At 47.4% G+C, this 24,617-nt stretch overlaps 1 protein-coding gene across 4 annotated transcripts; it reads right to left on the bottom strand.

Annotated features, from left to right (window-relative positions):
• Positions 1-793: 793 nt before the first annotated feature.
• Positions 794-23,835, bottom strand: ZNF605 (zinc finger protein 605). Of its 4 annotated transcripts, none has more exons than XM_037160878.2 (5): positions 23,764-23,835; positions 17,026-17,193; positions 13,649-13,769; positions 13,325-13,414; positions 794-8,709 (listed from the first exon to the last, which is right to left on the bottom strand). In XM_037160878.2, the coding sequence occupies exons 2-5, from the start codon at positions 17,038-17,040 to the stop codon at positions 6,920-6,922; spliced, it is 2,016 nt and encodes a 671-aa protein (XP_037016773.2). In that variant the 5' UTR covers positions 17,041-17,193; positions 23,764-23,835; the 3' UTR covers positions 794-6,919. The 4 variants fall into 4 exon arrangements, with proteins under 4 accessions (XP_037016773.2, XP_053525679.1, XP_037016774.2 ...); XM_053669704.1 differs by having other exon boundaries at positions 794-8,574; XM_037160879.2 differs by having other exon boundaries at positions 23,600-23,801.
• Between the last annotated feature and the right edge of the window lie 782 nt (positions 23,836-24,617).

The raw sequence follows: 24,617 nt of genomic DNA, 5'->3' as shown, positions 1-24,617 counted from the left end.
GGAGCGTGAACCCCTGCAGCTTTGGTAGAAGAGGCCCACGCGGCTTTGGGGTGCCCCCTTTGGCTGCGTGGCCTGGAAAGCAAGAGAGACTCTGACTGGAACTGGGTACAAAGAACTCTTGCCAGTGGACCGTGAGAGGGTACCACAGTACTTTGGATTAACTCGAGATCCTGCCTGCACGGCGACACAGCTGACGGTGCCAGCGGCCTGCAACACAGACGTGTGCTCTTTTCCTGATTTACGGTACCCGGAGTTGGGACAGTGGGAGAAGGGAGCGCTGTGTGAGTGTAGGTGTATACCCTAAAGGACTTTGATATTTTAGTGGAGGCGTTAGGCCTGAATAGCATTAAATAAACATTTTGTTTCCTTTTCACAAATCTCTGGCATTGAGAGATGTCTTTCCAATTGGCGGGGGACAGAAGAGCCCAGTAGATTTTAGTATTATGTCCTTGGGAGGGGCCCCTGTTTTGTAGCAATATTTGGCATCCCTAGGTGGGCCAGATATTGCCCCCTCCCTTGGACCTCTTGTTCAGTAACACAAGGTCCCGTTTTAATTTTACAGATTGGTAAACTGGAGACCCAAAAAGCTTTATCTGTCAAAAACTACACAGTAGTGAAATAATTAGTAATGCAAGTAAGACATGCCTGTTGTGCTTCTGACCTTTTCAGACCCTCAGTCCTTTCGGGCTTTAGTCTGTGGAATAATGTAAATGTAAGGGTTTTGAGCTCCTTGAAGAAAATAGCCATTTTTTTTTAAGATTTTATTTATTTATCTTTAGAGGGGAAGGGGGGAAGGAGAGAGGGAGAGGAACATCAATGTATGGTTGCCTTTTATGTGTCCCCTGCTGGGAACTGGCCTTCAGGGAACCAGCCTGCAACCCAAGCATGTGCCCTGACTGGGAATCGAACTGCGGAAAACAGCCATTTTAAACAGAGGTGACTACAGACTAATTAATAGTAGTATCATCAAGAGTGCTTTGCTTCTGGGGAGATAGAGGGATTTAAACCCAACTCTGCTACTTGGTACCCAAGTGACCTTGGTCTATCAAAGTCCCTTAAAGTCAGTAATGAGCTAAAAGCTTTAAAAAAAGTAAAGCACTAAGCACAGAGCTTAATGTAGCACAAGTGCCCCCACCCCCCACACAGAAAGATGCCACTGCATTAACAAATGCCAGAGTTCATGATTTCTCATTCCCTCCATCAGAAACCCTCTCAACAAGGCAAACATGCAGTTTAACACCCACACTCGGGCATTAACCAAAGCTGGGAACTGGCTGTGTGTGCCAGTGAGGTGGAAGGCAGGCAGGAACGAAAGCCAAGGACAACGGTGTGTCCCATAGGCGGAGCACTGGACCTGGCGATGTGGAATCCCACTGCCGCTATGTGATCTTTGGCAAAACACTGCCCACCTGTGTGACTCGGTTTTGAGTCAGGTAACAGCGATGGGCGTTTCCAACTGTAAATGTCTGCAGTCCCACCCAGACCCTTGTCTTCAGAAGGCACAGCGTGCCTCTTTACTCTTTTGGAAATTATATTCTTGGCACAGCTAAGCTGTGAGTACTCTCGTCTTTTAAGCCTCAGACAATTAAGGGAGTCCCCAAGTTTAGTTTGCAAAAAAGCAGTTTTCCCTCTGCCCTAGACACCATACCCCAGCTAAGTGAGTGAAGGGCTTGGTGGCATGTTAACACCACCAATAAAAATTGAATCGGGAGGTGCTTTTCACTGGATGTTTTAGGTGTATCTGATCATACGTGTTGGAAACTGGCAGGGATTCAGGTTAGGTTTGGGAGACCAAGCTGGGATGGAAGCCAGAGTTTATTGCTCATAATGATCACATTCAATCATGTTGACTCACCAGTTTACTCAGTAAACATGTGGGCACAGAGGGGAGTGTCAGCAATAGGTCTGACCAGCGCAGCCCCCCAACCCCTAGGTGCACTGTCTGTGGGAGCTAATGTCAGCAGCTAACAGAGACTGTGCCTCCTTGAAAGAACAGCAACCTGACCTTTATATTTAGTTGTTGGCCCCATTCTTGTATGGGAAGCACAGCTGGCCCCAGATCTCAGACATCATCACTTGACACATTCTGCTTCTTGACAACATTACACACAAGAGGACACATGTATGGAACTTGCTTATGCCCTTGGAGCCGGCCTGTGTTCGCAGTCTGGGGTAAACCCGCGCCGCCATCTGGGGTGGAAACGCACCCCTGTCCCATGGTCATAGCCAGTGCCCATCAGCTTCCCACGTCTTTGTGTGACTCTGAGCTTGATTTCTCTTAAATAAATAATTTTCCATGATAGGAATGCTTCAGGTAAGAAACTCAAGTTACAAATATCACTTATATTTCTCCCTATCATCTCAGCAGTGACTGCTTTTATAGCTATATTCTCTTTGTTGAATACCTTTAACAATCTACATATTGATAAATACCTAAATAGAATGATTTAGGTATTAAGTAAACTTGGTGTTCCGTGTTTAGTTAATCTTAGAATTCTGTAAGCAAGCCTCAGTGACAAGATGCCAACAGTACCTGGATGCAGTGAGGACTGACTGACCCAAAGTGCAAAGAAGAGAAGGCAGGATCAGTTGGCACTCCAAACCCACAGGTTTGGCCTCAGGACAAACTGACTACATTTGAGGTCCAGGAGGGGATGGAAGGAAACAGCAATGGAGGGGGAGGCATTTTTAGTGGTAATTCAGTTAAATTTCATTCTTTTGAGCTGCTGCACTGCCTGCTTCTAAGTTGCAGGCAGACATGAGATAAAGGAAACTTCCTAAGATAATGAGAGTGAGAATAGCTTTTCCCTCAAGCAGGTGGGAAGGGTCCTGACGGTGGGAACCACTTTATTATCCTGCACAACACCACGACAGCGAAACAGTCACAGGGAGCTGTCGCCACACTGCATTCCAACTATGCCCAAGCCTCAGAATTGTTGTTTCACTCGCTGGCTGATTCCATAAAGTCGGGACCAGAGTGGTACCTAATTGGATTAACACAGGCTATGTTGTGAATGGTGCCTCCCGGACTGACACAAAATGGAAAACCCGCATGAAAAGCTCCTTCCACACGCAGATTAAGACACTACTGTACACGCAGCTGGATGGCAGTTCTCTCCCTTCCAGCGAGGCTTGTGAGCTGGTGAGAGCAGGCAGGTGAGCTAGTGAAGAGGTGTTTGACACGGATGGGATGGTGCTGTTGGCATCAGGCCTCTGCTGCATCCACACTCACTGGGCTTCACGAGGTGGTGAGGACAGCAAGTTGGGTTTGATCTGAGCAATGGCGATGTTCTGACAGTTTGTGATGGGAACTGCTGTGGAGCCTTTGGGAGATTCTCTAAAGTAACTGACTACAGAAATGAAAATCTTGTCTGTGGTTACAGACTATGAATTATACAGAGTAAAAACAGCAGAATATGGAATGAGGATGTTTAATTGCACAGCACAATTTAAAAAAATGAGTACTGGGAAGTACAGTCTATTGCTCCTTCCTTCACTCAGTGATGGGTTGTCGTTTTTTTCTTATGCATACATAATTAACATGCTAATTGCTTTCTTGTAAGTTGTTTGGCTAACCCAGAGGTAGCACGAGATGTTATAAGTATTTTGGTGATGTTACCGAAGAAGGGTAACAGCTGCCAGACCACCTGCATATGTAGTAGATGGCAACCTTCTGAGCATTTCCATTTGTAACAGAAACCACTTTGATATTTGTTGCAATTTTTACTGAGTTGTTAAAACACAAAATATTGATATTTAATGAGGAAAATCTTGATAGGTGTCCATCTGTGCCCCATGAGACACAAGTACTAGTGACTGATGCTCTTCATTAAACACATGCACTCAAAATATTAGCTGAAGAACATTTGATAAAGGGACTATTTACAGCGTGTGTTCAGAATGAAGGAAACTGACCAGGTGAAGCAGCCGGAAGCAGTGATCACCCTTCGACCTGAAGAGCAAGGAGAGGGATGTCCCAAACTAAAGCCGAGGCTCCCACTGGGAGCTGCAGTGACACAGGGAGAGAGGCTGCCAAACTGCGGGTCAGCAGGAGGGACAAGTAAACATTCCAGCCTCTGCCTCCCTCCGCTCATTTCATACAAGTGCCTCCCATGTTTGACCTAAGCAGCAACCCTAGCCACACGTTCCCTGGGGGACAGCCCTCGGGACGCAGAGCAGAGAAGCTAACAGACAGGAGACCCAGAACAGCCAGCACAGGTACAGATCCACAGCACACAGAACAACTCCGTGCAGCTACTACAAAAACAAGTCATGCTGAGCCTTGAGCAAACAGGTTTCTGACTCAGGCGATACAGTCTATTCAGCTGTTTTTAAAGGTTCCTACTTACATACCACTGTGATCACTTCTAAGTAGATCACAACCTAAAATACACCGTCATTGCTGTGGCTGTAAGCAGGACTATTACCTGTTATTTATTTATTTTTAAAGATTTTATTTATTTTTAGAGGGGAAGGGAGGAAGAAAGAGAGGGAGAGGAACATCAACACACAGGAGATACATTGATCAGTTGCCTCTCCTGTGCCCCCTACTGGGGACCCAGCCTGCAACCCAGGCACGTGCTCTGACTGGAATCAAGCCAGCAGCCTTTTTTGTTCCCACACCGACAATCCATTGAGGCACATCAGCAAGGGCAGGGCTATTACCTTTTAAGATTTTAAAATAAGAAAAATATCTTTTATATTTACCCATATATTAATAACCATTTCCAGAACTCTCCCTTCCTCCTGCAGATGCAAATTTCCACTGTTATTTTTCTGCTGACCAAAAGCCTTTTAATGTTTCTTGAGGGCAGGTCTACCAGATAGAAATTCTCTTTGTTTTTCTGAAAATTCTTTTTTTGCTTTCATCTTCGATGGGTAATAGAACTCTACTGTAGGTTTTCTCACACTCTCAGTAATTTACAGATGGGACTTCACTGTCTTCCAGCTTGCATAGTTTCCGACCAGAAGTGTGCTGTCATCCTTCGTGCCTTCTTTTTCCTTCAGGTTCTTAATTATTGTTCACACAGGTTTCCATTCAGTGGATGTGGTGTCACTGCATGATTTTATGTTCTTTTTCTGTTTTGTGTTTCTGAGCTTCTTGAATATGTGAAGATACACTTTTCATGTATGTGGAATTTTTCAGCCATTACTTATTTAGATACTTTCTTGTGCATCTTCTCTCTTCTCTCCTGGGACTCGAGTCACTTGTGTGTTACACATTGTCGCCAACTCCCCATTCGCTTCCCTCTGTCTTTTTTCTCTGGTACATCATTTGGATAGCTTTTGTTTTTTATTCTTCAAGCTCATTATTTTTTGTTCTTCTGTGTTTAATCTGTTATTAATTGCACCATTTATTTTTAAATTTTAAGATGTTGTTCTCATCCTGAGAAATACCCTTTGGGCTCTAAAAAATACCTTCCACTTCCAGTTCCATCAGATTCATGTTTTCTCTCTATATAATAGCTATATGAACATCCTTCTGTACTAATTCCAGCCACTTCAGTATTTTCTAGGTCTCTTTCTATTGATTTCTACTTGTTACCAGTCCCATTTTCCTGCTAGTTTGCATGCCATTAAGTTTTCGGATGCCAGACGTTGTGGGCCCAGAGTAGCTTTGAATCTAGGGTTAGTCACTGTCACCACTGAGGCAGCGGGCTGCTGGGGGTTCTGCAAGGTGCCCCAATCGTTAAATTTGTTTCCACTCTGGCTGGTGAGAACTGTTCCCAGCCCCGGCACTGAGTTCTAGGAACTGTTTAGCCCCCTGCTCTCTGTCCTACTTTACCTGGTTTCAGGAAGTTTCTTTTCACAGATATGCAAATTGGTACTAAGTCTAAAGACTCCAGGGGATGCCTTGTAGATTTTCTGAAGTCCTTTCCCTAAGAAGCTCCCTCTTTTCCAGTACTTTCCCTTGCAAATTCTAGTTATGGTGGCCTCCCCAAATGCCAATTCAGCAACTCTACTCAATTCAGCACTGTCGTGTCTGTTACCTTCCCTGAGCTGCAGCCTAGAAACTGCCACCACTTTGTCCTCCTCCTACCACAGGTCACAAACCTGTGCTTGTCATGTCTAAAAACCATTATTGGCTGGTGTAGCTCAGTGGATTGAGCGCAGGTCTGCAAACCAGAGGATTGCGGTTCAATTCCCAGTCAGGGCACATTCCTGGGTTGCAAGCCAGTTCCCTGCAGGCCAGTTCCCTGCAGGGGACGCACAAGAGGCAACCATACATTGATATTTCTCTCCCCCTCTAAAGATAAATAAATAAATATTTTTTAAAAAACACCATTATTTCATATATAGTACAGTTTTTTAGCTACTTGAGGCAAGGGAGTTAATCTATTCCTTGTTCTACCACCATGGCAGAAAGAAGTCTTCATACTTAAAACACACCTACCATTGAAAAATGACCATCTTTTATATAATTTATTTGCAACAAACACAGCTTCTTTATAGTATTATTTCAATAGGATCATGCTTACGAATTCCTCAGATTATTAGGACTACTCCTCTGTATGAAACCTCTGATCCTCAGTATTTCCCCTGTGCACACGTTCTCTAGTATGCGTTAGCCTCACTCAATGAAATCTTTCACTTGCTATGACTATACAGTTTTTCTCCTGTTTAGGTCTTCTAAATATTTAATAAGCTTTCACTTTTAACGAAAAGGTTCTGTACTATCACGATGTTGATAGATAACTTATTAATGTGTAATAAATTGTGTCTTCTGGGAGAAGGCTTTCTTATACTGTCAACAAAAAAAAAGTCCTCTTTCTGATTCTGTTTAGTGACACCTGCCTTTCCAATAAAACTTTTTTCAACAGTCACTGCATTGACAGGGTTCCTCTCTGTGTCCTCAGAAATATCAGGAGGCAAAGTGCCTGCTAGCAGGCCTTCCATACTCACTGCACTCGTGTGCTTCCTACCTGACATGATTTCTCTGGTGGAGCGCGAGCTGTGACTTCCTGTTGAAGGTAGTCCCACATTCACCGCACCCATAGTATTTATCTCCTGTATGAAGTCTCTGATGCCTCATAAGGTGTGACTTCCTAGTGAAAGACTTCCCACACTCACCACATTTATAGGGTCTCTCTCCTGTATGAATTCTCTGATGTATGACCAGCTGTGCCTTCTCAAAGAAAGCTTTTGCACAATCACTGCATCCATAGGCTTTCTCTCCTGTGTGATTTCTCTGGTGTTTAATGAGCTGCACTTTCTGAACAAAGGCTTTCCCACACTCACTGCATGCGTAGGGTTTCTCCCCTGTGTGTATTCTCTGGTGCCTAAGAAGCTGCGGCTTCCAGGCAAAAGCTTTTCTACATTCACTACATTCGAAGGGTTTTTCTCCAGTATGGGTTCTCTGATGGTGAATGAGACTTGATTTCTCACTGAATGTTCTCCCACATTCACCGCATTCATAGGGCTTCTCACCTGTGTGAGTTCTCTGATGGGATATCAGGCTGGACTTCTGGGTGAAGGCTTTCCCACATTCCCTGCACTCAAAAGGTTTCTCTCCAGTGTGAGTTCTCTGATGTGTAAGGAGCTGTGACTTACCGAAGAAGGTTTTCCCACATTCCACACACCCATAGGGCTTGTCTCCTAAGTGAAGCTTCTGATGTCGAATTAGCTCTGACTTCTTAAAGAAGGCTTCCTCACAGTCACTGCACTGGTAGTTCTTCTCTCCTGTGTGAGTTACCTGATGCCTGATAAGTTGTGGTTTTCTGATGAAGGCTTCACCACATTCACTGCATTCATAGGGTTTCTCCCCTGTGTGAATCCTCTGGTGTCTAATGAGGAGTGAGTTCCTGCTGAAGGCTTTTTTACACTCCCCACATGCATACGGTTTCTTCCCTGTGTGAGTCCTCTGATGAGTAATGAGCTGAGACTTCCAAAAGAAGGCTTTTCCACAGTCACTGCAAGTGTAGGGTTTCTCTCCAGTGTGTGTCCTCCGATGTGCAATGAGCTTTAGGTTCTGGGAAAAAGCTTTCCCGCAGTCACTGCATTCATAGGGCTTCTCTGTTGTATGGGTTCTCTGGTGTCTTTTAAGCTGTGACTTCCTGCTGAAGGCTTTCCCACACTCACTGCAGCCGTAGGGCTTCTCTCCTGTGTGTGTTCTCTGATGTAAAATGAGCAGTGACTTCCTACTGAAAGCTTTTGGACATTCACCACACCCATACGGTTTTTCTCCTGAGTGTGTCCTTTGATGGATAGTGAGCAGAGACTTCTGGGAGAAGGCCTTCCCACACTCGTTGCACCCATAGGGCTTCTCTCCTGTGTGAGTTCTCTGGTGCACAACAAGCTGTGACTTCTTGTTAAAAACTCGGCCACATTCCATGCACAGATAGACTCCTCTGTGTGTTACATGGTTTGTCATGAGCCATGACTCTTTGCTGCTGTTCTTTCTACATTTATTGCCATCAGTGTATTTTATTCCAACATGGGCTTTGTCAGTTTTCATATAGAATAACAGTTTTTTATTGAGCTCAAGTTTCCTTCCTCCACAGTTATTTTTATGAAGAAAATCAAGAGGATGATTCACATTTTTTTCACTGGTGCCACATTTATGGAGTCTCATTCCTAAGTGAACAAAGTTAATACTTGAATGAAATATTTTACCCAAAACATCATATTCATGGCCTCTCTCCATGCTTTTAAGCTTGTCTCCATTATCTTGGTGCCACATTCTGAGATTATGATCTATCCAGAGTTCTTCTAAAAAGGGAAAAAAATGAACCATACTGTGTAACTCCCCCAGTGATTATACTTACTATACAAAACTTCTGAAATGGAGCCTGGGATCCCAGTCCCCACTGTGCCCGCCACCAGCAAAATCTCCCAAATACAATGTCTGCTTATTAGACATGAAAATTTTTAACAAAAATTGAAAATAGATATTGAAATTACAATTATTTCTAATAAACACAAAATTTTAAATAATGAAAGATGAAATATATTCAAGAACAGTGATCATAAGATAAAAAAGACTGGAGCAATTTCTAATCAAGTACTAGGGTGATTGATTCACTTCAACTGGTTAGAAGCAGAAGATCAGGGAAGATAACAGGTGAACACTCCACCATCGGAAGGTTTACAATGTAGGGAAGGCTGAGAATAACAAATCCAAAGAGAGGAAGATTATACACATGGCTGAATGTTTTAGAGGAAGAAATACTGAACACAATGCCCAATAAATGTAAGATATCAACTTTACATATGAAAGATTAGAAATACTAGTTTACTGTATTATCATTACATTAAAAACATATTTTCATTCAAGATCATCACCTGAGTCACTGATATTGGTAAGGCTATCATCCTTAGAGCTACTTCTTGGAATTATCTAGGAGTTCTCCAGAGCTCAGCATCAACATTTTTATTTAGGTTTCTTGACATTTTCACTGAATCTATAATCTATTACAAGTTGAATCTATAACCTATTGTGTATTGAGTTGACATATAATGCTATCAATGGAAATTATTCCAAACCACAAGAATCTTTGCATAACATTAAGACAGAATAAGTACAATTACTTGTAATTCCCACAATATGACCATGTATTGATTTTTCTTTCCAAATTATAAAAGGAACCTTAGGAGAGTTACAGAGGTAGGAAAAATGAGCTGTAGGAGAAATGGGCCAAGGGAACCAGTTAGAGACGAAGAAGGGCACCTGGAGCTCAGGAGAGGGAAAGGCAAAGGTAACCAACAGGCTGCAGAGAAGACGAGGTGCGATGGGAAAGGCTGGGTGTGCCCCAGAGAGGGCGAGGGCTGAAGTGATCTTTTAAAGGTTTATTTACATTAGGATGAGGCTCTTCATTAGCAATGGGGAAGTAACATTCCCAGGAAGTACTCTGCAAGATGAAAGAGTTGGCAAGATCTCAAAGGTGCCGGAAAAGGCAAGAAAAGGATGCTCCCCTGGAACCTCCGCAGCCTGTCCAGACTTGGTGTGAAGCCTGTGACGTTCGCTCTGACTCGCAGATATGAACGGCAAAGGAACTGAGCTGAACCCAGAAAAATAAAGAACAAAGATGCGAAGAAGGGTCAGGTTGGCGGGAAGGAGTACTGAGGAACGGTTGATTGGAGCTCCATTTTCAGTTGGCTTCAAGAGCTCTATGATTCGAGCAACTGGACCCTAAAGGGTTCTGAGTAGGTGTTAAAACCCCCATTTAGATACGAGAAAATTCAGGCTCTAGGTGTTTAAGTGACTTGGCCAAATAAACTCAGACTGACACGGAGGCAAAGAAATAGGAAGGAGAGCGCCAAAATTCAACATGCAAACTGCTGCATAAACATGGCTTTGACTGCGATTGGTTTTTGAATAGGTTGCTGCTAAGTATTTTTTCTTTTTTTAAAGTTTTGTCATGTTCTTTTTAAAAATATATATTTTATTTATTTACTTATTTTCTGAGGTGGGGAAGGGAGGGAGGGAGAGAAATATCAATGTGTGGTTGCCTCTCACATGGCCCCCACTAGGGACTTGGCCTGCAACCCAGGTGTGTGCCCTGACTAGGAATCGAACCTGTGACCCTTTGGTTTGCAGGCCCACACTCAATCCACTGAGCTACACCAGCCAGGTGAATTTTTCTTTTCAAAAATATTAATAAGGACTTCAGGTCAACATGGTAGTGTGGGCAGACAGAGGTCTCTTCGCAAAACCACATCAAAATTACAACTGAAATACAGAACAACCATCACTCAGAACTATCAGAAATTGAGTTGAATGGAAGTCTGACAACTACGGAATTCAAGGAACCACACCCATCCAGACTGGTTTGAGAGGTGTAGAGGAACGATGGGCTGGCCCCACACCCATGTGTAGGAGATAAAAATTTAGGAGGGATATCTCAGGAGTGAGAAGTCCCAGTCCCATACCAGGGTCCCCAGCCCAGGGTTCCAGTGCCAGGGAGGTAAGTGCCTGTAACTTCTGGCTGCAGAAATGAGTGGAGACTGAGTTGGTGAAAGAAACTTGTGGAGTCTGAAGCAATTCCTGTTAACCCACACACGAACTTAGACTCACTCCTCTGAGCTCCAACACCAGGGTAGCAGCTTGAAAGGCACCAGTGGCGCACAGTGAGGAACTGAAGTGTCTGGCACCGAGGTGGGAGCTGGGGGGTAGCTTTTTCCCAGACAGAAAGGAGGGCACAGCCACAGGGTCAGCAAGTGGTGCCATACCTGACACTCCATCGAGCTGGCTAACACTGTTTGCTCCACTCTGGAGATCCCCTGAGACTCTGCCCCACCCAATTTGCTTTTCCATATGAATGGCTGGTCTTAGCTCATAATGCACAACTTCCTAAATACTTTCAAACAAGCAACAGCCAACCCCAGGGAGCCCTCACAGCCCCTATCTTCTTGGTAAGTGGCCTGGCACTAGCAGCAGCCAGCCCAGATTCACAGGTTGGCTTTGCCTGGGAGTCTCCAAGCCCAGCAAAAGTAGCGGCCATCTTCGATGGCTTTATAGCTCAGGAAAGGTGGCCCCAGGCAGAACATAGGTGAAGGCTGACCTTGGCCTGCACCACCCGGGAAACCCCAGGGCCAGCACACCCAGTGGACAGCTACAGACCATGTCACAGCACCGCCACCCTGCCCCTTGCACAGCCGATCCTCCACGGAGAGCAGAGGTTGGTGGTCAGTGGTCACAGCCAATCCCTGCTGAAAGTATGGGCACACTAATAAATACCCTTTTTATTCCGCTCCAGTACTTATCAAATAGGTAATCGTCTTCTTTGTGTCTCTCACACTAGAATAACATAAGCCCCGCGGCGGGGAACAGGTTTGCATTTTTCGGTGGTACGCCCCCACTACATGGGACATAATGGCCCTCGGAGCTTGAGGACAAATATAGTTCACTTCCCACTGAACTTCGGATCAGTTTGTTTCTGCTTAACCTTGATAATTAACTGGGCATTTCAACACAAATGTTTTAAGGTCCAATACTGAATATTTTATAGTTCTGAATTTTCTTCTGAGTTAAAATTCTCTCTTCCCTCAAGGTTATTTAATGACTCACGTTTTCTCTTAAGTCCTCTCATGCCACATAATAGCAGTGTTCTGAATTAATGGGAGAACATAAAAATCTATCCTCACAGCTTTTCCAGACTACACAAACCGAGACTTAACCATCCACAAACGGTGCATGGGCGTTTGTAATCCGAAACACTTGCCAAGGTAAGATTAAACACTCACTTAGACAAAGACTTTGGTACTAAATAAATATTCGATGAATAAGAAAGTTGCTGCCTTACCTCACCCAGAAACAACCAAGTACTGAAATATTTAATAATCACATACCACAAATTCCATAGAGAACAGAGAAGTTACTTGCCACCTTTCTCTGTGGAAGAACACAGTTAGGCCTCCTTGGTTAGGGAACTCCACACAATGTCTGATCAGGCCCAGGTTCCTATAAAACAATGCTAAATGGGCAGAAAAGGCTGAGACAAGGAACACTCACTGTAGGTGAAGAAGAGGAACAGTTCCGAACGGGGAACCATGGTGTACTCGAAGGCCCACACGCACAGCAGACGTATGGAAGACGCTGAGAAAGAAACTAGTTCCAGTGGAGTTGACCATGATCTTCGGGCACAGAAAATACCCTGGGGAGGGAAGACACTGCCATGTATGAGGCCCTTCGACATACATGGAGTGTAAACATCCCAGCGGGTCATGGGCTTCTACACCCAGCAGACCACTTGATGGGAGGAAGAGAAGCTTTAGAGAAGTGAAACATTAAACCGCCACATAGATGCCCTGGAAGCTGACTGTCACATACAAGCCTGCACAGAGGCCGGGGAGAGCGAACCTCACTCTTTAAAGTATTCAGTTTGTGTTCTGAGGTAAGGAGTCACCTACCCTCTGCTGGTTTAAAAGGAAATCTGACAAAACAGAAGGAGAAGAGAAAAATAATAAAGGAAACTCAAAGGTCATCAGTGTCACCTAACATGAGAAAAGCCTGTGGACTCTTCAAGAGGAGCAGTGGAGCCTGGCCACGCAGGTTGGAGTGGGCAGGAGGGCAGGAGATAGAGGCCCTGGAGGCTGGAACAAGAGCCTCGTCTAGGGAAGCGAGGGCCTAAAAGACTGGCTGCCGATGTGGGGAAAACGGTGCATCTCATCACTGACCACACACAGACAGGACGCGCCCTGACGTGGAGACCAGGACCCGGAGCACTTTCCGAGTCACGCAGAACGATGTCACCAGTCCTGAGTCAACTCTAAAGACTCAAGGACTTTAAACAGTTTTGTAAGTAACATTTCAAGGGTGCTAACCTGTCATCTGAAACCTGCGATTTACCTTCCACGGTATGCCGCACACCTGATTATTTCTCACCTGAGAAGTGGTGACTTACTATTTCTTCGTTTACTATCCAGGGCTCTTGCTCCAGCTTGAAAACGGCATCAGGTTTGATGGTTTGATGACCTGTTGGTTGGAAACACAGAGGACTTGGCCACCACTGTGTCGATGGAGGCACTCTTAAATGTGAAGAATATTTTACTACAAAGGCTACAAAATAAAGGAAGTGAATGACAATCTCTAAATTTGGTAATATAAATCAAAAGAATCTTTGACATCTGAAACTTAAATCCAAAATCAGTAAAACCTTCGAGGCCCCCAGTCACTGGGCACACACCACTCATGTAAGAATGCTCTTACCCAGGAACACAAGATTGCTGTAGTTCTCCAACATCACGTCTCGGTACAAGTTCCTTTGGGTAGGATTTAGTAGTCGCCACTCCTCCAACGTGAAGTCCACAGCCACGTCCTCAAAAGAGATCTAGAAAAGCATAATGCCTGTTAAGTCTTCAGTGAGTCTCCTGTAGAACGCAAGCTTTCTTCTCCACAGAGGCGGCAGCCACTGCCACTGAGCACAGGAGGACAGACCTGACAGCTGTCACTTGCAAGAGTAGCTGGTGGAAGGATGCACCTCCATCCTGGGAACCTGCTCTTGCTCCCTCTTGGGGCACCCAGCTGCCATGCTGGGAGGCAGCCTTTGCAGAAGCCCGGGAGGCAAGGGGCTGAGGCCTGCCCACGCCCCCTGTGGGAACTGCAAGGGCCCCAGCCCTTCCAACATCTTGATTACAGAACCAAATGGGTAAGACGCCAGTAGAGTCCTAGCCCCCCAGAAACCGTCAGATGAGTGTTTTGTGTTTTCAGCCATTAAGATTTGGGGTAATTTGTTACATAGCAATAGTTAACTTATCCTATAATCTTGCATTATACATTGAGAGAGATACAGAAATGTTATTAAAATATTTGTCATTATGCCCTGGTTGGTGTGGCTCAGTGGATGAAGTGTCGGCCTGCAAACCAAAGGGTCACCAGTTCAATTCCCAGTCAGGGCACATGCCTGGGTTGTCGGCCAGGTCCCCAGTAAGGGGGGCAGGAGATACAAGCACACACACATTGATGCTTCTCTTCCTCTTTCTCCCTCCCTTCCCCTCTCTCCAAAAATAAATAAGTAAAATCTTTAAATAAATAAATAAAATATTTCTCCTTATGAATCCATTCATCTATATCCATTGAAACTGTTTCTCAAGGGAGGTGCCGCTGGCATTTGGGGACAGTTCTTAGTCGAGCGCAGTGCCCCGTGCAGTGGCAGCCCTTCAGCCAGCCTGGCCTCCGCCTGCTGAAGGAGGTTTCTCAGTCACTGTCAGACCCAAACCCCATCTGTGCATCTAAGACACTCTCCTCCCCCTGGGGTGGTTCCGCTCCCAAGGAGGACGACTAGCTAGCTCCTTTAGATATCTTCTAGATTACAGACATTGAACACTTAAGGATTCTGGAACTGTAACAGATGCTAGAAATAAAAAAGGTGAGTAAGAAAAAAATCATGTTCTCAAATACTTTGTTTTCTCAAGCCAGAGGCAGTAAAGTGTTACAGAAGCCATGAAACAAGGACACACAGGGCATGGGGACGAAGAGCAAAGGAACTAGAGCAGCAAAAACGATTTGGAAAAAAAAAAGTTGCAGTATTCACATGACCTGATTGCAAGTCTTCTTGTGCAGCCACAGTAGTTTAAACAAGGGGGCCATTAGTGAAAGCATAAACACAAATGAGGGGGGCAAAAAAACAAACAAACTGGGATTATCTTATGGAGAATGGGCCCCTTGTAGTACAGGCTTCTCCTGCTAGATCCTAGGGGTGTGTGTGTGTGTTCTAGGAACCCATCTGTGCCAGCTGGTGTTGTGGTGAGAGGCTGCATTCAGCTTCAGTGAATTTGTTTTTGAACTCTTTCAACGCATTTGCCCATTTCATGATTGGTGATTTACCAGCACGCCTGACCAAAAACTGCATGACCCCCCTGCCCCACCCTCCTATTCATCTGATCTTGCCCCAAGTGGCTTTTTTGTTGTTGTTTTCCCAGATGAAAAAAGTCCTCAAAGGGAAACGATGTGGGAGAGGGAAAACAAAAAAACATCAGAAGTACTCAGCAAGAAGAAGGAACAAACAATGCGAATCAATAGCAAAGACATGATTCCATTATGTAACATTCTAGAAAAGGGAAACTGGAGACAGAAGACAGAACAGTTGCTGCCAGGGGTCAGAGGTGCAGGAAGGTGAGGCTTGGAGTTTGTCTGCAGAGGTGGAACATGACTGTGATGGGGAGTATGTGAGTCAATATGTTTTAAAACTCACACGAGGAGTCGGCGGGGGGCTAGAAACCAGGATTTTTCGGGCCCATCTGCAGGCAATGACAAAGGCTTTACCTGGCCGGCCTCCGGGGGAGGCTGCCCGCAGATACAGGGGCACTGGGCAGACTGGGAAGGCACTGCAGTCAGGGCCTCAGGACCCTGGCTGGTCATGAACTTGTGCAGCCTCGGTCTCTGCATCTGAGGCCTCGCTCAGGTGCCTCAGCCAAGAGCTCCTTATAGGGTGAAGAAGAGGAAGACCTGAAGTCACTGCTCATTTTGACTCAGTACCCAGTACTTCCCTACTCCCGGCCCTTCCACTTTACCCTCCTCCTGACCGAGGACCACGGAACTGCCGGAGCTCGCTGTCTGGGGGTCCCTGGGAAGTGGGCTGACCCCACGCCTGCGCTGATGCACCTGACCCTTGGCCTGTGTGCTGTGGGCAACGAGTGGGGGCTAGGTGCCACCTCGGTTAGGCCCTGGCTGCACCTTCACGGTACATGATGAAAGGTTCACTTACTTTCATCTCAGTTGTTGCTTTAACCAGATACTTTGACACCTGGCAGCCGGGCATCTGACCTAACTGCACATCAAGAAAGGGGAAGAGTTGGTATTATTCTGCACTGGTTTAGACAACAGAACTTTTAAAAGAAAGCAAGCTCGGTGGGTAGGAATGGCTTTGAAAGGTGAAGGGATACGAGTCTGTTTCTTGAGTCCACAAAGTAAAGAAATAGTGCTGAAGGCAGACACCTTCGTGCTGGCTTTTGCCAACAGAAGCAAAAACACTTGTGAGAGAATGTTACAGGGCCACCTGAAAGTTTTGTAACCATCACCTCAGCCTGGTGACTCAGGTTCTTCCTTAAAACTAGAATATCGGTAGCACGTGTCCCCTACGCCCCCTGCTGGTTCTCCGAACACCAGCACCCTACACCAGCAGCCTCCTCCAGAGTCAGGCCCTTCGCCGGCACTGGGCTCTGGAAGAACCCGTCCACATAAATGTGTTTACTATGGGATTGGTGTTTAGGACACCATCCACAGTATCAGCGACATGAACAGCTGTTGACGTGTTTCCTCTCTATGTAACTGTCAGGAAAGGCTCCAGCTGAGGAACTGCTCTGCCTTTGGGAGCTGTTCCTGCTGCCTGGCTTCAGGAGCAGGTCAGTAAAGCTCGCAGCTCATCTCCGACAGTGAATGGCCTCACTGCTTGTACCTCCATGTTCCAACTTCAAGTTGGAACAATGCTACATCCACTGTGCTTCTTTGACATCCTTCCCAGGTTCTCACCCTTCTCTCTGGCTATGATCTAAATATCCGTAACCCTCTCCTATTGCTCGTAGACATTCCTGTAAGCCTCATCACACCCACAGAAGAAAGTTGTGGCAAATAAACGGGTAACTCACCTGTGGCGTGATCATTTTCTGCTGCTTTGGGGAATTCTGCGTTCCGAGCCTTGCCTCTGTCCTGATGCTCCGAGAAAGGCCTCTGTCCAGGGCTGTAAACCGCGCCTCTGGCCCTGCGGCCTCCGCTTCCTTATCTTGCCGCAGTCATCTTGCTCCTGAGAGCATGGTCTGGAGATACAGTGGGAATTTTATTTCAGATGGTATAAGTGAATCTCTGTTCTGTCCTACTGGGAACTCGGAGGAGCTGTTCGCTGCGCTCCAATCAGAAGCAGGAGTGAACGGCAGCCACTGGGTCTCAGCTGAGCCTGACACTGCCCTTGGCAGCCCTGGCTCCCAGCTGGAAATGCCAACCAAGCCCACCCAGAGCCTCCCCGCCTTCACACTGCTCTGCAGACACCTCAGCAGAGTCTGAACATACCATCTTTAAAAAAAAAACTTTATTTGTTAACTTTTATAGAGAGGGGGAGGGAGAAAGACAGAGACTGTGTGAGAGATACATCAGTTGGTTTCACCTTTCAAATGCCCCCAACTGGGGACATAGCCTGCAACCCAGGCATGTGCCCCTGCAAATGTGCTGGGAATCAAACCAGCACGTTTCCTGGGGGCATTTAAGTCAAATGACTTGCATAGGTGTGAAATGCAGCTAGCTTTTAGATCAAGCTGAAGTAGCATGAGGTGCTGGCTCTGTACCCCCAAATCAACTCTGGGGCAAAAGGGAAGCAGAGGTCAGAGAACTAACAGAAATGGCAAGAAGCAAGATACAGGCTGTGGTGAAGCTGAGTGCACACCTGTGGCAGCCCGGAGTGGACAGCAGTAAGAAGAGGCCTACGAAAACCTTTGCTTGCTTCTTTCTTGGCCCCCACTGGGGCGAAGCAGCCCCGACACAGGTCTCCAGGGAGAACAGAGGCAGGTCAAAGTGCTGCTGCACCAAGGAGCCAATGAAAAGGCAAGGGCTGCCCAGTGACCTTCGGGCCTGGACTCATCTCCCTGCTCCCATCGCTCTCCAGGGAAAATGCTCCACTGGGGCTTCCTTCTAAGGACCCCTGACTTCTGACCTGAGGAGCTGCTGGAAGAGGCAGTGGTACTCGCCGCCCAGTGGTTCCACAGGGACCCTCCCCTCTCTTCAAAGGCCTAGGCCTCAGCCCTTCCCTGCTGCAAAGTACCAGAGCTTGTGGGAGGGTAGCTAACACCTCTGGGAAAATACAAGCTCAGAGGCCTGTAAGGGCAACTGTAAATGAAAAATAAGAAAAAAAAAAAAAAAACCCCTAATTCTCCCTCATGCAAAAAAGGAAAGAAACTCCCAGGCCCTATTCAAAGAGCATTTACTTTAGAAAACCTGTAATTGCAAATCCTTCCTCTGCCCTTTTGAGATGTACGTTAATCTTGTCCAAAGCAACACGAGCCTCGTCCAGTTTCACAATGCAAGAATGTGAATGTCTTTCGCAAGGACCTGGAAGCCATCTCTCAGAAGATGGGCTAGCTCCCAGTTTCCAGGAGGACAGGAGCCTCGGCAGCATGACCTCGGCACCCAGCTCCATCATGAAGATGTGAAAGGATGATTTTTTTTCCTTCGGATAAAGGCAATTAGCTAACACAGATGACCACCCCAGTCCCCCGGTAAATTAAGGATGGACTGTGCATCCCAAGTGATCATTTACCCTGAGAACGGGCGTGATGGGCTGCATCTACCTGGCCACAGCCAAGGTCAGCCTCCTCCACATACTCCCTCTGCACGCTGCTCACAATGCTCCCCGCACTTGGGTTTACTTGGGATTGAATAATAAAACTGTTTCTTTCTCTTCTACTTCAGTGAATGTTTCTGGGTTTGCAGATTATGGTTTTAATTATTTCCCTAGCAGGCCAAATAGCCAGATAACTGAGTACAACCACTGTTTTAAACACCTTTAAAAGATCACAAACTGCCCTGGCTGGTGTAGCTCAGCGGATTGAGTGCGGGCCTGCAAACCAGAGGATTGCGGGTTCGATTCCCAGTCAGGGCACATGCCTGGGTTGCAGGCCAGTTCCCAGCAGGGGACACACGAGAGGCAACGATACATTGATGTCTCTCCCTCTCTCCTTCCCTTCCCCTCTAAACATAATAAAATCTTTAAAAATGTTTTTTTAAAAAAAGATCACAAACTGCCTGGCTTGTTGGTTGGGCGTCGCCCCATGAATAGAAAGGTCGCTCGCTGGGTTAGATTCCCAGTTGGGGCACAGGCCTAGGTTACAGGTTCTCTGGGCATGTGGGAGAGGAAATCTGTGGGTGTCTCTCTCACATCGATGTTTCTTTCTTTCTTTTTTTTTAAATTTATTTATCTTTAGAAGAGAAGGAGAGAAATATCAATGTATGGTTGCTTCTCGCGTGTCCCCGGCTGGGAACTGGCCCCTGCTAGGAACTGGCCTGCAACCCAGGCATGTGCCCTGAGTGGGACTCGAACCTCAATCTTTTGGTTCGCAGGCCCGCGCTCAATCCACTGAGCTACACCAGCCAGGACTTCTCACATCGATGTTTCTTGCCTTCTCTTTCTCCTTCCTTTTGTCTCTCTAAAAACTAAAAATAATGATTTTTTAAAAAAGGATCATAAACTGCATAACAGTTACCACCTTAGGCAGAATTATTGGGACAAGACAAACCAAGATTTAAGATAAGCATAATAAACAAAAAATACTACGTTTTGATGTATAAAAATACTGACACTTTTGTTGTCTTCACTGCTCATGGACCAGGTCACCTACATGCAGCCACAGCTGGGGCCAGAGAGGGGCTTCAGGGGTGCAGATTGCACAGGCATATTTCCTTCATAAGAACACATCTGAGAGGAAATGTCCAAAAACCTCAGTACCAAGTTAACATGGGGACAGGAGGGACAAATTCCACCTTTCCCAGCAATCCCGCCACAGGTTGACAGCTCACCAGGCAGACCGAACACGGGGGACAGGTCAGTGGGCATCTTTCCAGAAAATAAACAGAGCAGGAAGAGACTGTTCTACCTGCAGAAGATTGGGAGCAAGAGCTCCTTGTCTGCAGGTGCTGTTTCACTAAAGAACGGGGTGGGGGGGGAATGCGGGTACAAATGGGTACAGACGGAGGCGGATGGAAGTGTCCACTCTTCTGCCACCAACGAGGGAGAAAGTTACACCTGAGTGTTAGCAAACTGCCAGGTTTTGCCCCAGGGCGGCTACAGACAGTGGAGTCAGAACCCTGCCCCTGTGAGGCAGTTACTACTCTTCCTGGAGCTGGGTGAGGCTGGGTGCAGACTGGACGGGACCGCTCTCCTCAGCACTTGCTCAGGAACCGACGCCCATGCAGACAGCAAGCCCGAAGTGGAAAGGAAACATCTGACTGTGGGCATCAGCTCCTGACGTTGTCTCCTGACGTTGTCTCCTGACGGCCGTAAGAGAATCAAGGGAAGACTCAGGCCAGGGACGGGGACAAGCCCCATTATCAGCAAGGTAACGAGGGTCTTGTTGGGCAGTGGAGAACCACGGTCAATTTGGAAAGACAGGCTGGATATTGAACTTTGACCTGAAACAGTGGCAGAGGGCAGAGCAAGGACGTCCAGGGCAGGAAGAGTTCCCAGAGGCAGGAAGGAGGAAGAATGACAGGTTTTTGCCCACTGGTGGGGTGTAGACATAAAGAACAGATTCCTCGGTGAAGCTGGACTCTTCTTAGTCCAATGTGAAGGGTCTGGGGCTTGAAGCGGAATTGCTCCAGGAAAACGTTCCGCGAGAGCCCAGAGCAGCAGGCAAAGGAAAAGCCCCTCCCCCAAGATGCCCAGGGAGCTGCTCTGAGCGCCTGGGGACAGCTGGGGGTCTCGGCAGTCGAGGAGGCCCTGAGAGGGCCCCTGAATGAAAACAGACCAGACTTCCTGCTGTCCAAAGCAGGGGTCCCTGAGACCAAGGCCCACTTGTCTGGGAAGGTTTTATTTAGTATGGAGCTCCAGATCTTCTCCAGCTGTCTCCTCTGGAAAAGGGAATGTCCGATTGTGCTGATGCCTGATGCGCCCACACATGCCCCACAGTCACCAATGACCCCCTGAGAATTCTCCAGCCCCAAGACCACTGAACAGCCCCCTACCCAACTACAGGCCGCACAGTCCCTGAACCCATGGAAATGGTGCCAGGACCCAATCCCAGCATGTCTGTATAGAGGCTGCCCTGAGCACCCAGCAATCCTTGGACACCAGCGGGTGCCCACGAACTCAGTTCAATTCTGGCACTACCTGCCCCTAGACAGAATCGGATTCCACCCACAAAGGGCTCCGCCCCACAAGACCGCCCTCTCCTCTGATGCCAGCCTCGTGCCTAGACTGTTACTGGTGCTTCTGACCCCCTGGCTCCAGACTGGAGGTCCCAGTGCCCTCCGCCTCAGACACCAGTCCCAGCCAGGACGTCCCCTGTACTTCTGACCCTCTGGCTCTAAATCAAGGGTTCCCATGACCCCCTCCTTGGGTCGATTACTCTGCTCCATATCCATTCCACTTTTATGGCTCTAAAATGTTTTCAGTAACTGAGAACAAGAGACCAAATATTATAAAAGATGCTCCCAGTGTTCTTATGACTCTAGAGATCCCAAGGGATCTGGGAACCAGAAACTGGGGACGAGGACTAAGCATGTCTGATAACTACAGCTTGGTCATCTGAATGACCAAATATATATTAGAAATCATACCATCATACCCACTGTCACTCATCCTATGTGCCCATCGCCCATCCCCCCCAGGCCCCAATTATTGATTTCACAGTCCACTCTTCCAAGACCTTCAATCACACACACTGTGGGTCCCCAATAACTCATCTAACAAAGTCCCCAATTGCCAGGCCCCAAGTGACAAAACCAATCCACAGGACCGTATGGACCAATGAAACCCGAAGCCTCTCCACAGCCCCGCCCCCAGTCCAACACCCACAGGACCCTTGACTCGGCCTCCCCCCAGGCTCTCCCTCACTCAGCAGGCCCCAAACCACTGACTCCTGCAGGCTTCCAAACGCTGACGCCAAGAAACACCACCATGGGCTCCCCAGACCCGGGACAGTAACCTCCACCGAATCTGTTCACTGGCTGGAAAGTGAGTCACTGAAAGCCCAACCACTGGGTCCCCAAGAAGCCCACGGAACTCCAATCACTCCCCCACAGGCACTCATTCACTCACCCTGACAGGTGCCCACCCCTGCTCTCACAGAGCTTGCTGCTCCCATCACTAAACCCCAAGGTGCCCCCAATCTTATTGCACCCGACCCCTCAACCATTCCCATCCACAGTTCTCCAATCCACCCGGTGCCCGCCCGCCATTCTGTGGTACCCCCACAGTTTCTCCTTATCATCATCCTGAAAGGTTCTCTGGTTCTGCACAAACCCCAGTACCCCGGCCCCTCCTACAACTCCAATTACCCCATTGTCAGCTCATTCAAACCCCCAAAAGGCCACCATTAACTGGTATCTGGCTCTCTGTCACTGACACTCAGTGGCTCCCATCTCTGATGCCCCAATTACCAGACCTCAAACACTGCACAGGCCCCCCGACAGTCCCTTCCACCAAGAAATCAACCACCGATCAGTCAAATAAAAAACAAATGCAGACTTAGTAAAGAATTATTTTATTCCAAAGGATTACTGGGGTGGGACCTACTGCCACAGGCAGAACACTGTGGCCCTCCGTGCAGAGTGTTTTGGTTTCTTTTATATAGAAAGGGGCAAATCAGGTTAGAGGAGCCAGGTGCGCAGGGACCAAAGTTCAGGGAACTGGGGGAAAGAGAGAAGCTGGGTTAACAAGCATTGTTTTTTAATCCTCACCGGCAACCTTTGATGCTCCAACTAATCCAGCCCCCTCCTAGGGCGGGTTAACAAACATTTTGTCCCCACTGATCTGGGGGACATACACCTCAGCTAATCACTAAGTTGGCACAAAAAAAAAGAATTTGGAGGGTCAGCGTCTGGCTTTGTCACTTGGTTACACGAGGGCTCCTGTGAGCCTGACCCAGCCACGGAGGAAGGGGATCTTTGCAGGGAGCTGTTTCCCCGGAACACGGAGGGTGGCAGGTGCGACCCCACGCTGTCTCCCCCAACAGGCTGCTCTGTGGATGAAATCCTCCACTCAATCGTTCGGTGCCCTCCACCGTTTATAGATGCCCCTCAGCGCCTCACCATTTTTCCTAAAGGCATCCGGGTCGTCGATCATCGAATCTAACTGTTCCCCTGAACAAACCCGCGGCCTGCGTCCCCTCACTCCAAAGGGCAGCGTCCCGGGCGCCCCCACACCCGCCACCGCGCCGGAGGACCCCTAGAGCCCCACCCAGGGATTCGCCCACTTAATTCCCTGCACTGGGTTCACAACCACGCATCCCTGGCCAGCCCCCACTTACTGGTTTTCACAGATTCTACCCTCCAGTGTCCCCAGATTTAATCAGCTCCAGTCTCCACACGGTCCCTCGTGCCGCCACCACGGGCGAGCCCGCCGTGAGCCCCCCACACCTCCGTCCTGGCGCCCCACACTCACTCGTACGCACCCCCAGTCCCCTACCGCGACCGCATCCACCTCCCGCCCGCTCCGCGCGCCTCGCGGCCCCCACCCACCTGGACCGGAACCTCTAGCGCCGCCCGGCCGTCCCGAGGGCCTGACTGGCATCGGCTCCAGGGCCGGCAGGTGCTCGCGCCGGGCTCGACGCGGGGCTGCGAGGGTCACGGGGGCCACCCCAGGCCGCAACCTCACGGTTCTGCCTCTCCCCACACACTCTTACCCCTTGGGGCCGCAGCACCTAGCTGACACCACCCGACGGCGTTGTGTCCGCGCAGAACTACATTTCCCTGAGCTCCACTCGCTCCAGAACTACATTTCCCAGTGGGCTCTGCGGTGTGCCTAGCGGGATAGACAGTTTGAAGCCGCTCAGCAGCTGCGACAGATGCTTGGTTCAGAGATGGGTGGAGCGGGTGTTTAGGTTTCAGAATGTGCAGGTATCAACAGAGTTGTGTCCGCAGGAGGGAACTGCTCTATCCTTTATATTTTTATCATGCCTTAAAATAATTTATAAAATGAAAGTACCCCTGGCTAGTGTGCCTCAGTGGGTCGAATTCGAGCCTGAGAACCAAAAGGTCGCAGTTTGGATTCCCAGTCAGGGCACACGCCTGGGTTTTCGGACCCTGCCACGTGAGCGGCAACTACCCTCCCTTCCCCTCTCTCTAAAAATAAATATATAAAATACAAATAAAAATTAAAAAAATAAAAGTAATGTAGGTGTGTTTTAATACATCCAATCCAACAGACTAACAAAAGGAAGTAAATGAAAATAAATGAGGAATTTAGGGGGAATTAAATGAAATCATGGCAAGAAAAAAATTAATGAATATAAAAGTAAATAAGGAATTAAACAGGAAAAGCTAACCTTGATAAATCCAGTTCCATATGTTCATAAAAATTATGTACATTTAATAGTTTTTTGGTAGTGTTCTCTGTCAACTAAATGGATTCATGGTATTTATTATCTGAGTCTTTTTTGTTCTTGCTCATCTTGTCTAGCTGTTTTCTTTTATCCTTACATTTCTTTTCCTTTCTTTCTTTTGGCTTACTTTTTGGTTTTTAATGACTTTTTGAGAA

Source organism: Artibeus jamaicensis, unplaced genomic scaffold, assembly GCF_021234435.1.
Source record: "Artibeus jamaicensis isolate MK-2021 breed Jamaican fruit bat unplaced genomic scaffold, CSHL_Jam_final contig_525, whole genome shotgun sequence".
NCBI lineage: Eukaryota > Metazoa > Chordata > Mammalia > Chiroptera > Phyllostomidae > Artibeus > Artibeus jamaicensis.
The sequence above is the reverse complement of the archived record's forward strand: the minus strand, read 5'-3'. Positions and strand labels throughout refer to the sequence as shown.

Coding starts and splice junctions, on each gene's coding strand:
- ZNF605 (XM_037160878.2), bottom strand. Junction 13,415..13,648: donor CAGCAATCTTGTGTTCCTGG/GTAAGAGCATTC, acceptor TCCAACCAACAG/GTCATCAAACCATCAAACCT. Junction 8,710..13,324: donor AGTAAGTCACCACTTCTCAG/GTGAGAAATAAT, acceptor TTCCCTTTTTAG/AAGAACTCTGGATAGATCAT.